Raw genomic sequence first — 12,866 nt, forward strand, 5'->3', positions numbered from 1 at the left:
CACTACGCATTCCTCTCCTTGCCTTCCCAAAATGAAAGCGTTAGTGAAGCGCTTAGTGTTTAAGTGAGCATTTCTTCACAGCACAAGGCAGAAATAATGACTATGCCTGTTGCTCATTTTTGCATACAAACAGATTAGTGACTCACTGCAGACTGCTGACTTCTGTGTGGTGGGATGTTTTGGCATGTATGCCACTCGAAAGAAGGGGGGGGAAAAAAAAGAAAGAAAAAAGTCACAGCTCCAGCAAACGTCGGAGCAGGCCATCTGCACAGATTCAGTATAGCTGTATTTTTCAGCCATTTTGTGACATTAATATTGTATATGCACACTCTCGGTTCAAAATGCTTGAGGCAGAGTTTGCCAATGTTATAGCTTGTTCAATCCTGTTGCCACTGAAGAAAGACCCCAATAAGTTGGACAATTTCAAAAGCTCTGGGGGAAAAAACATCGATCTCATTTAAGAAAGTACAATTTTTCCCTTATACATTTGGACTTGAAGCAGTTTTCCCATTACAGGGCTTTTCAGGTGTTTTTATATGAAAAGAACTGGCTGAAGTGAGGACTGGACATGACAAGCACAAGGCAAGGAGTCAGTGGGCACTGACTCACTTGTTTTTTGCTTAGGAGTAGGAAAACATCCTGGCAATTCTGGCTGTTTGGGTTGGGTAGCACATCAGGCCTCTTGTAGGTGAAGATTAATGACATTTGACAGAAGATCAATCTGGCACCATTTACTCCAAAATAAAACATATTAAAGCATACAGTCCTAGTTGGTAAGAGAAGAGAGGAACACCTCAAAAAGGACAAACACACACATTTCTCCATTTTTATTCACCTAATGTCCTCGGAAGTTTTACTATGCAGCACTTCATCCTATTTTCCACATTTTAAAAATAATTTAGTAGGCACTGATCTGTAGACTGAAAAAACTACATACTTATCTGAGAACTGAAAACACCTGGCAAGTTATGAACCTGCACACGCACATTCAGAAAAAGCAGGCAATGATTTTAAAGACTGTTAACTAAACCTACTCCTAGTGTTTATTATCTGTTGTTTGGAAACATCCAGAGGCCCCAATCATTAGTAGGCACTACTTGCACTGAACATCTGTTTATCCCAAGGAAAAATAATGCAACAGAAACAACTCCACACAATACGCTAACATAGAACACAGCAGAGCAAAGTTAATGTCTCCCACATCCGGACACACTTTCACCCATAAGATCGTACTGACCCTTCACAGTGCCTGCTCCTCACATTGCAATAGGATGTTACTTTTATTTAATTCTGAGGCTGTAAAAAACCACAACAATTCAAAAAACCCAGAGCCATTCCAAACTAATCATTTTGCATGATAAGGCCATTCTCGTTTCCTGCAATACCTGCAGGAGTCTAGTATGCAGACCCTAATGCTGAACACCTTCGGAGGTCAGTATTCTCTAACCATCTTTGGACTCGTCAGAGTTCCACGCAAGCCAACAGCATGACAAGGCTGAATGGCCTTGTCAGTACACCACAAATTAAACTGAGGATTTAGCTTAATGAATGGTTGGCTCGGCTGGAACAGTTTCCCTACTAAGCAAGTAAGCTTGCTTGTACGCAATTTGGTTCAGGTCATTCCAAATCCACTAACTGCGTCCTAATAAAATAAAACAAATGAAAACCAATCCCTTGCCATGGAATATTTACTTTTTAGACAACTTTGTTTTCCCAAAAGAAAAATGGTTTGTCAGGAAGTTTTTCAGCTACCTCTTGAGAGCTGAACTTCGCTCTCTAGGGAGCCGGAATGACTGACACAGGCTGACAGCCTGCCCAGCTGACTTCAGCGGATTCAACATTTGTTGAAATCAGGAACAGATATCGCTGGCTCCGTCTGGATTTAGTTCGGGGCTGTGGTTAGATGTTCACTACAGAAACAGCAGTGTCACTATCAGATATTCCTGCCCTGGGGCGGCTTGTTGCAACCCCACAGCTCAGTTGGTGGAAAAGTTCATGTGACTGTTTACCATCTGCTTCAGTGCAAAGTCAGCTGGCTTAATTTAAAGAGCCCTTATCGTCAGCTAGAGGCAAATACTCCATGTCCGCCTCCACAGAGCTGTGCCAAAACTACTTATACCAGGCTTGTAACTTGCCCGCAGTTATGTTTCTGACCTTCCCTTGAGACATGGCCAAACATATTCCAAAGCTTTTTAAGTGATGCAAAGAAGGATAAAAATTAAGCTCTCGCATATAATCCTAGCCAAAAGTAGAACACGTTTTTCTGGGCTACCTGACTTGGAGTAGCATTCTAGCGCACCATTCCCAAACTACGTAGAGCCTGCAAAGTTTTTTTAGACATACAGACACTTGAACACGTAAATACTGTAGTGAGAGATCCAAGGAGCTGCTGTTACAACTTCAACTGCCATATCATGGTACATAAGGAGATCTTGTTACCAACAGATGTTGCTTAATTAACTACTGCATTAACATACCGTAAAGCAGTTCATTCAGGCTCATTGAAGAAGTTCTGTCAAATACATACCATGAAAAAATGAAAGGCATTTGAAGTCAGAACTCACTTGGTATTAGCACAAGTCTAATTTTGCAAAAGTGTCTGTTCCACATCTAATTATATAAATACGAAAATCGATACCAAAATTGGCATGCACTGGAAAAGAACAGCTGCTCAATCCTGCATACTGTAATGTGATTATTCGTGAAGCATTCAAAAGGCATAGATCTAATCCAGGGTCACCTGGCTAAAATAGCTGCATTAGAACTGAAAATATGTCAGTCAGTGAAATCACTACAGTTGCAGAAAAGGAAACCAGCTTCACACTGTGAACTACACATACTGAGGATTCTTTTGTGCATCCTCTTGCCTTGTAGAACTACTGGTACACCAGTCTGTACTGTAAGTACACATGTGTATTTCTGCTACAGTCTAAAAGTAGTTTTCTACTACATTTTCACTTGTCTACCACCTCTGTGTCACAGGTTGTCTGTATATAAAACAGTCAAACGTGTCATGAGTATCTCCCTCCAAAGATACAATGGACCTGAGTGTGGAGTTGGTCCTGTCCTCTCATCATGTTTTATTGTGTCTGGACATTTTTCTTCTCCAAATTTATGACAGATAGTTAAAATTTGGGTGAAAAAAAAAAATCCAAATGTTTTATTCAGACATCTCTAGAACCTTATGCTTTACCTCACAGAACATAAAATTACAGTAAAATGCAAACTGGCATAAAACTACTTTTTGAAAAATGTCAAAATATAAGCTTTTGACTGTCTGCCATTTTTTCCCATTTTCTCCTGGGAAAACTTGTCAGATTTACTTACCTCACAAATATTCCTATCTTTAATAAATTTGCTTGCTATAAGGAATGTATTTCATGTACGAACTCTAACCAGCTCTACTCAGCATGAAAAGCAGGAAATGAGCACAGCTTGGAAATTAACCCAGGTGAGAACCAACCACTTCACATTTTTCACATAGAACAGGAAAAAGTAAGAACATACAAACTCCTTAGCTTGTTGTAGCATTGTTGCTGTTTAAGAATGTATTTCACATGATAATTTACCTTTGTTGGATTTTGGTTGTTCAGATGAGCCGCTTCCAACCTTTCTCTTTTTCCTTGGAACAGCTGAATTTTTCCTGTCAAAGGTAACAGGCCTGTACTGAGGGAGGCTGTTGAATTTCTTTTCAAATTCCTCTTCCAACTTTGCTAAGCTAAAGGGGAAACAAAACCAATCAAATTAAATGTAACTCTGTTTCTGGAGAAAATTATAGACTGTTCAGCAGTGTATATACATATCTATCTACACTGAGAAAAGGGGAGATAAATGCACACACACTGTGAACATCAGACTAGTATATATTCATCCAATTCCAGGACACGAATGTAGACTCCAGCTTCTGCATTTCTAACTCAGTACAAATTGATTACATTAGAGGCATATATTAAAATTAGAAAAAAATAATAACATACTGGGGACATTTAGCTCTATTTGCTGCACAGAACTGTGAAGATTTGCCTGTTCTTGAAGGGAATGAAAAAAAGATAATAAAACCAATAAATAAAACAACTTCACATAAAAGTTCTTACACAAGAATGAAAACAACCACAATTTGAATCAGAAGAAAAATGGTAAACTATTCAATCTTCCGGGGCTATTCTAAAACCTGATGCTTTTGGGTGGTCAATAGCTTTGTGTTTGTTTTGGGCAATTATATTTTCTTCCCTCATGTTTTACTTGTTGCGAGATGGAAAATGAAACTATCTCGTTCATGCTGCACAAAACCCCAAATCCCTCACACCTCAAGCTCAACCTGAACGACTGTAACTAAACTACCTACTGCTCAAGAAAGCCACAGACACGGTGTTACTGTTCCTAACAGCCAGACGAAAACAAACCACTCAAACAGGATGGTAAGGCACGGCATTTCTGGCTGTGATGACTACACTGGCTTGCAAAAGCACTCCATTCCAGCAAATTTTTGCAGCCAGGCAGAAGCATAGGCAGGAATTGTGCTTTAATACAAGGCAGTGCACACAGCTAGGCAGGTTATAAATAGCACCATGGAAGACAAGGGAACAACGATGTTTCTGCTCATCTTTATTTCTGTTTATTAAAGAAAGCCTGATCTTGACAAAAGTTGGTATGACTGTCAAAGGGATGACCCTCACCCTCCCTACTCTTGAAAGCACCACAAGAAGCATGGCATCTCGCTCTGAAGCAGCACCTCAAACAAATTGCATTCGAATGCTTTGGTACACAGAAGGATACTTCAATAATCTCTATAATTTTTACCTCTTCTGGAAAGCAATCTTCTCTCTTGATACACAGCCCTGGCTCTCAACAGGCTGCATGCACGGTGGGGTTGCTTTGTTTTTTGAGGTTTTTTTTTGGTTGGGTTTTTTTGGGTTTTGTTTGGGGGGGTGTGTGTGCACACATACTTTATTTTGCTTTTGAATCACAGAGACATCCGACATTAGCCGCGCTTGGTACTTCCACCTTTCTCTTCCACAAGGATATTCCGTGACAACCACAACAAAACAAGCCGATCTTCTGCTCTGACAGCTGTCACACAACTCCATCCTCTGCCCCAGCTCCTCTACCGCTGCCTGTCGCCACCTGCCCCAAGGGGCTGCAGCTCTAATGAGGAAGGCCCAACCCTGAAAGCTGCTGAGCTGTCATCCCAGCTTCAGAGCTTGTACAACACAGATGCAGCGGAGAGTGCTGCTATCGCTATGTCAGTGATTGATTATTAAAAACAATTAAAAAAAAATCATTCATGTTGCATGAATTTTCAGAGCACCTCACAAGCCTGATGAGACACACGCAGCCGTGCTGAGGTCTTTGTGCCGTACAGTCTAGTTCTGCCAGGAGACACACGCCGGCAGGGCGCGGCACTGCTCGGCAAGCAAGTGGGCTGCCCGTGGACAAAACATGCCTGGCAGGGACCGTGGGGGAAGTCTGGGCACTTATTGATGGTGAAGGTAAGAGGACACGGTGAAAAAAGACATAATTCCAAAGGGGTGAAGACTCTCCCCACTACGAACACAAAAAACGAGACTGAAAGGTGATGGTGAACGATGCTGAAAGAGTTGAGGAGCAGGCGCAGGTAAAACCAGCTCTTCAAGCAACCAGATCAGGCAGTGCAATGAACAAATTACCGATTCTACCTTTTCACAGAGTTCACTAAATAATATTCATTACATGACTGAATCAAGCAACAGGAAATGGTCTCAAGTTGCACCAGGGAAGTTTAGATTGGATATTAGGAAAAATTTCTTCACCAAAAGGGTTGTTAAGCACTGGAAGAGGCGCCTAGGGAAGTGGCTCAGTCACCACCTCTGGAGGTATTTAAAAATCACATAGATGCAGTGCTTAGGGATGTGGTTTAGTGGTGAGTCTTGTTTAGCACCTTGGCAGTGCTATGTTAACAGTTGGACTTCATGATCTTAAAGCGCTTTTCCAACCTAGACACTTGTACAGTTCTAGACTGGCAAGTATATATTTTCATGATCCAGCCAGTTAATGCTCATAGAAGAGTATTTGTTGAATGAATTACTTATTTACACAATTTTCCTAGCTACTTTGAATAAGTATTTGTAACTATGTTTTTTTTGGCAAGGAGATGCATCCAGTTTTCACATCACTAGGAGTTAGAAGTTTTCAATGTTTTAATTTAAATTTAAAACTTATACACAATGCACTAAAAATACACAAAGTGTTCCATTAATTTTTCTTGACTATTCCAAGGAAACAAAACATGGAGCTTTTAATCAGTTTAGTACCTTTGCTGCAAAGTGAGCTGTAGCTAAATCTCACATAGGCTAAGTTACAAAAAAGGCTACTGCAAGCCAGCACAAAAGAAACATGCTACAATTTTAAGCATGAAGTGTGGAAAATCTACCCCTTTTTAATTCATTTTCACCCTCTGAATTCAGATAATTGGAAGTCTTCAAGAATTTACAAGTAAGTATGAATGGCTAAGTAGATTTAACAACTATGCCTGCAATTAAATCAACCTGTAATACTTTGATAAAAATTGTTTATAATATACTAGAAAAGTAATTCTGTGTAGCCTTGCTAAATTTTAATGCATTTGTAATCATTAATTATTCTCCTGATATATTTAATTTCTTTACGGTGTACACCAGCAGTTTAAGTATCTTGTTTCTACAATGGAAAACCTATACATTTATCATAGTTATTTGCCAATATTAAACATTGTTTGCTTTTCCTCTGTAACAATCTCTCCAAGCAGCAAAGAGATCAGGTTCCTTCTAGTCTAATTCTTTTATGATGATTGAACACCTCCACAAAACTTTAAATACTGCCTGTGAAGTGCTCTGAAAATAAAAGTAACTCTCTCCATCACCTCTTGAGTGGGTAGATACTGCATGTGTTTTTAGAAGTGAGCAAATAATGTAAGTCACATCTGTTTACAGTAGTGTACACTAGGAGAAAGTTCAAAGGAATCACTTTGGTATATAAACAACAGGTATCTAGAAAATTACTCAGCTCAGAGGGATTTGTAATTTTCTGGAATTCTGACTAATTGTGATTAATTGGGTGTTGGATGCAGTTCTCTTACCTACAATAAGGAGGACTCACTCTCCAGTTACCAGGCTAACCTAACTAAAACTTTGAACAGCGTTAAGCTGCTACTTACCCGAAAACAAACTCTTCCTTTGGCTTAGGCCTTTTCAGTTTTTTGTTCCCACTTGTTCCACTTTGCAAAAAAGCCCAGTTGTCTTCATTCCAGCATCCTTCATGATCTGACGAGTTGCCTTTTCCTGAGCTTCTTTTACCTGGGATGAAGGTAGAAAATTGTTTCTCATCTTTAGAAAAATGTGCCAAAACAAAGTGGGCTCAGAAGGAACCTGTGTAATCATTCAGTACTTCAGCTTAGGATGTCTCACCTTCTCCAAGGGATTACAAAACACTGATTTATTTATTTTAAACTGAATAACAATGATATTGGAAACTATTTCCTTCTCTCCTCCCCCCTCATTTTTTATACTACCTCTAAAGTCAGTGTATCGTGAGGCATAAAGGAGGATATGAGTAGATTTACACTAATAAAATTCTCTAAATTACAGACTTTTTTTCTTTTCTGACTGTTCTCATTTTGCATATAAATCTACCGATCAGAAAAATACATTTCAAGACATCTCACGGTAAACTTCCAGAAATTGTCTCAAATTTATCCTTCCACAAGGTAAAGGGCTCTCGCTCACCACCCACCAGCAAACTAAGAACCAAAGCAAAAGCACAACACATTTGCCTCTTGTAGGACTGAGAACTATGCTCACAACCACAAGAGCTGTTTATATAGAAATAATCTAATTGTTCTGGCTTACATACAACACAAGTGCTGCACACATCTACCAGCCTTTGGTCAGAAAGCTAAACCTCAGATGATGAAAAACAAAAAGGGAGAGGCTAAGAGCTTGTGAGGTAAGTAGGAAAACAGATGGCAGGACTCCAAAAGACCTGCCCTGGACCCACAGAATCCATCCCCTTCACCTGCCCCCAGCATCTCAAAGAAGACTAGACACAGCACTCCTTCATGCACTGCTCAAATTCCAGCTTAAACATGGACTTTTGTCTTTCCTCCCACTCCAGGTAGGCTTTTGCGGTTCACGCCGTAAATGAAACACTCAAAGCCACCCACCTCTGTCCACATTAGCACGCAGAGATGTGAGCATGCCCTCTGAGACCAGAGTTTTATATAGAGCACCTTTGCAAGATCGCTCTGATTTCCTGGAGCCACAGGTTTCTATTTTTTTAACACAGTCATTGTCCTCAGTTTTGACCTGTCCTGGTAAGCTTTGGGGTACCACCTCCTCTGTTGGGGTCAGTGGTTCCACTTTAATGCTATCAGGAGCCTCACACGGTACTTCCTTGCTGGCAGCAATACTAAGGAAATCGGGAGGCTTTGATTCTTTGGCAGTCTCCGTGGGTTTCTCCTTTGATGTCTTCTTCTCTTTCGATTTTACTTTTTTCTTTGGTGATTTTGTATCCAACACGCTTCCCTTCACATTTGAGACAGGGCGGGGTTTTTTGCGGGGAGTTTCTGTGAGTCTCTCGGCACCCCAGTCCCCCTTTGCAACAGCTTCAATTGTGTACATTACACTCTCAATGTCCGACTCAGAGGACTGCCTCTTTTTACAAGGTTTCTTGGGGGTGGATTTTTCGTTTGTGTGCCGGTCTAACTTATTTTTTTTCTTTTTCTTCTTTATCTTTTCTGGTTTTAGCCCAGGGATATTCAGGTCAGCCATTAAAAGCTCTGGAGAACAGCACATGTGATCCTTTGCGTTATCATTGCTCTCAAAAGGTCTGTTCTCCATTGCAAGACTAGTAAAATCTCTGCATTGTGCAGTTTCTGATTCCTCAGCTTTTGTCTTATCCCAGTTTTGCATTTTCTCTATCTCTGATTGTTCTACTTTTCCTTTACAGGAGGAGTCTTTTACTGTTTTCTCCAGTTCTTCTGCTTCCACTTCCTCTGGAACTTCCCCTCCCAGATCTTCTGATGCTTCCACTTTTGTTTTCCCAGGTTCTTTGACTTTTACTCCTTCTGACGCAAGGCACATCTAAAATGAATTTAGAAACAGTCCCATGAAACAAGCACCAATGGTTAACATGACCTACGTATATTAACAGGAGTATTACAAGGGGAATCTCTCTGGCATCTTAGCTCAGAAAAGCAAACTATGCTAAAGGATAGTACTGAAAAACATGCTGAAGCCCTCCTGAAACTGATGTGATGATGGCTACAGTGCTAGAATAAGGGTGGCGAGTAAGAAAAAGATTCCAACTGATTGTGTTTACACAATCCTCTAAGTGCCTTTTATATAACCTGGAAACTCACTGCTAGACTGATGTTCAGAATACCCTAAATCCAATGGAACAATAGAGTATCTCTCACTACTGCCAGAGACAAGTTACTTGAAACCTCACATTTGTACCCTCTTCAACTCCCGAATCTCCCTATACACAATTCTTTCCTCCCTTTTCCAAATGGTCCTGAAGGAGAGGGGAAGAAGTTAATTGAACCTCAGTAACGGAGATGATTTTCTTTTATTTGAATGTGCAAAATAATTTCAAAGGTAGTAAAAAACCCTTCCAAATCTTTCTTCTTACGTCACAGATTTATTCTGTGAAGAACTGCAAAGCAGCAGTGGTTGCCGTGGTTATCTCCTCCTGGAGATAGCATTAATGGAAACCAAAACCCTCACACTGTGTGAGCAACAGTGATATTCAAAAGAAGACCTGTAAAAAGGTCCTCAAACTGCCATGTTCCTGCAGCACCGACCTGGGAGATCCTCTCAGTTTTAGATCACCTGCAAGCATGCTGACACTGCTACAGAGCATAGTCCTTCACAGCACCAACCAGTTGCACTCGGAAAGATGTGCTTTCTTCTTTGTCCTCTCTCTCTCAAAGCTCCTAAGCTGAACTCCCAGTGCTATTTTGTTTTTAAAACAACCAACTGTCAACCAGAAAGCCACCTGGAGTAAAACCAGATGGAAGAGGCTTGCTTTGAACCTGACATCAGCAGTCTCCCTATCCCACAGCTCAGCCCACGGGCCATGTGGTCAGCGCGGATGTAGCCTCCAGATCATCAGGTTCTTTCTAGGTCAGTTTTAGACTTCTCAAACAGCAAGGCATTTTTTACTTGCAAACTAAAATTGCTTGTTCATAATACTAATGATAGAAGGCTTCAAAACTCTTAGTTACAGAAGTTTTCAAAATTCTTGCTACACAGAGTAGAAACTCCTGATCTGGTTCAGGTCAAGCTACACTGAGCACTGGAAACACTGGAGCTTGAGCAGCACAGTGTCTACTGCTAAGCAAGATAAATTGTGCAGAGGAGAACCTCACAATTATGCTGAGGTGGGTTCCTCACACTAAGGTACATCTGTGACTTTTTTACTGCACTGCAATGTAAAAACAGCTTGTGATTTTCAAAACCTAAAGATCAATCTTTAAAATGCAACTCATTGGACAGTAATGATATTTTGTCAATTCAACACACACAGCCCTAACCAATGTTTGTTTGGTTCTTTTTTCCTTTATATCTTTGCTGCTTCTGCAGCAGTCAATAGTAGCAAAGGCTATGGATATGGCTAAAAAAAAAAGACTTCTATTTTATGAGCTCTAAATAAATTTATAATTCAGTCTTTAAGACTGGGAAATCTTTAAAAAAAAAAAAGCAAAAAGGCTTAGGAAAAAAAGAAATAAAAAATTTCAGTAAGAGGCTGCTGGTTTTAACTGTTGCCAGAAGGAGGATCTTCCAAGAGCATCACAGCCGACTTTCTACAGATGTTATTGACCTGTTTATTCCCCATTTCATAAAATGGTGGGCATGAAAAGCAAAAATAAAAGAACTAATGACCGACCTTTAACAGGAATTTGTAATGGCAATGCCCTAATCTGAGCAACTGACTAATCCAGCCCTCTCAACATCTTGTACTCCCAAATCAAACCAGTCAGTCCAACACCCAAACCGAAGAAGCGGAACAATTTCACTGGTGATTGGTACCAGGGACCAACACTTCTCAGCTGCAGCACAGACTCGTAGAAACCTCCAACCTGATGGCTAGTCTGGAGAAATCATGACTTGTGGCGCCCAAGCTACAATACTTCATGCTTCTATAAGCAACAGTGTTAATTGTAATTGTAGCACTGTTCTGCCTTCTAGACTTCCGCAATCAACATCATGAACTTGTCCGCCCCACTGCACCTGCAGTAATTAGTCATCAGTGTTTTAATATTACCTCAGCCAGCTGAAATAATGCTGATGTTCCACACTGCTTTGTTAAATCAGAAGGACCTGAATGGGATGTACTTGAAGAAATCTAAAGAGAAAACAGAGGGGGAGAAAAAAAGCCAAAACATTCTTTTATCAGCACAATTCTTTCATTTTACCACACAACTTTAGAAAGCACCATTTCCTCCCTCTTCCCAAAATTCATTCATAAGATTATATATTGAAAAAGAAGTGCAGACCTGTGCATGTTGTTGCAAATAAAACCGTGCTCCACACCATTGCTCCAGTGGATAAGACCACTGGATATTAAAACCTATTTGCAGGTTTGGGATGTTCTTGTCAGGACTCCCTTTGAAGAGTAGGACAGACAGAAGCACGTGCTCTCTCACACACCAACAAACTCCAGCAGCTGAGCACCAGTCTACACCAGCACGCAACCCAGCCAGTGGTGGGTTTGAAGGCTTGATCAGACATTTAATTGCAAAATCATTTCACTATCATAGCTTAAGTAAGTTTCTTCTGTCAGGCTATGGCACTGCCTTTTGGTGTCGTATAAGACTCATATAAAAGAGATGCTATGAAATCAAGTGAAGTAGGAACCCTCAAGCTTCTGGTAACCTTTACTACTCCTCAGCATACAAGAGTCTGTCTGACAAGTAGGTAGCTGACTATTCAACAGAATCTTTTTTTCCTCTATGAGGCCATGATCCTACTCTGGAGTGCTTTGGATCAGTTCTGAGCTAGGTGCAAAGAAATTATCTTTTTTTTTTCTGTACAAAATAAAAGCATCAGTCTTAGAATTGGAGTTAGTATGAAGAAGAAAACATTGTTTTTAATAACATCTCATAATCTCTGACCAGACTTGCAAGTTTCTTACACTTGCTTCCTTAGAATGAGATAGAGTTCTAGGGACTGGGGAACTCACATGTTTACAACCTAGCTCTCCCTGCTCCCCTAAACTCAGTTTTCATTGCTCTTAACCAACATGGGCCCACAAAGTTGATTTTGCAGAAATCAGCTAATTGCTGCCATAAAGGAAATAAACAAAAAAGGTTAATGATACCGTCTTTGTGCCTCCTGGAAATCGCAGCTCTTTATAGCATCTCCCAAGCTCTGACCATTGTAACTCAAGTCTCCAAAAGTCAACTAACAGCCAGGTGTTGCTATTGCTGCTAGCCCTCTGTGGCAGAAGTGGCCTCCCTGGCCTTGTGGGGGGTGACACCCCCTTTTCCACCCACCTTCCTTCACTCTCACGTCTCTGCACCAATGGCTAAACACAAAGTGGACATTTAGACACAGCAAGGGTCTCAGAGCTGATTAGCAACAGCCTCCCAGGTTTCAGACCACTGAGCAGCTGCTTCAGTCATTTTTAGAAACTCAGAAATTCTCAGGATTTTTTTAGAAAATAATTTAACCCACTTCTGCATTTTATTTTATCGCCATCTGTGAAATACTGTGAAATATCAAAAAGGAAGGCACGAGGAGCAGGGAAGTGGGGGGAGAAGACAAAGTTGGTTAACCCACATAGAGAGGTAAAGGAGGAGCAGGGCGGTGTGGTGTGCCAAAGCAGGCAGGCGCCCCCGCCCCACACAC

At 40.7% G+C, this 12,866-nt stretch overlaps 1 protein-coding gene across 1 annotated transcript in view; it reads right to left on the reverse strand.

Moving 5' to 3' along the window:
• The window catches only part of BBX (bobby sox homolog (Drosophila)), a gene marked incomplete at its 5' end in the record, with an annotated part of 36,535 nt that overhangs the window by 14,728 nt on the left and 8,941 nt on the right, over positions 1-12,866 (reverse strand). Inside the window, 4 exons of the mRNA XM_009868628.1 lie at positions 3,570-3,718; positions 7,172-7,310; positions 8,177-9,095; positions 11,281-11,361. Of these exons, the coding sequence (XP_009866930.1) occupies positions 3,570-3,718; positions 7,172-7,310; positions 8,177-9,095; positions 11,281-11,361 (1,288 nt within the window). The remainder of the gene's footprint in view (positions 1-3,569; positions 3,719-7,171; positions 7,311-8,176; positions 9,096-11,280; positions 11,362-12,866) is intronic.

This window comes from Apaloderma vittatum, unplaced genomic scaffold (genome assembly GCF_000703405.1).
Source record: "Apaloderma vittatum isolate BGI_N311 unplaced genomic scaffold, ASM70340v1 scaffold3164, whole genome shotgun sequence".
NCBI classification, from domain to species: domain Eukaryota; kingdom Metazoa; phylum Chordata; class Aves; order Trogoniformes; family Trogonidae; genus Apaloderma; species Apaloderma vittatum.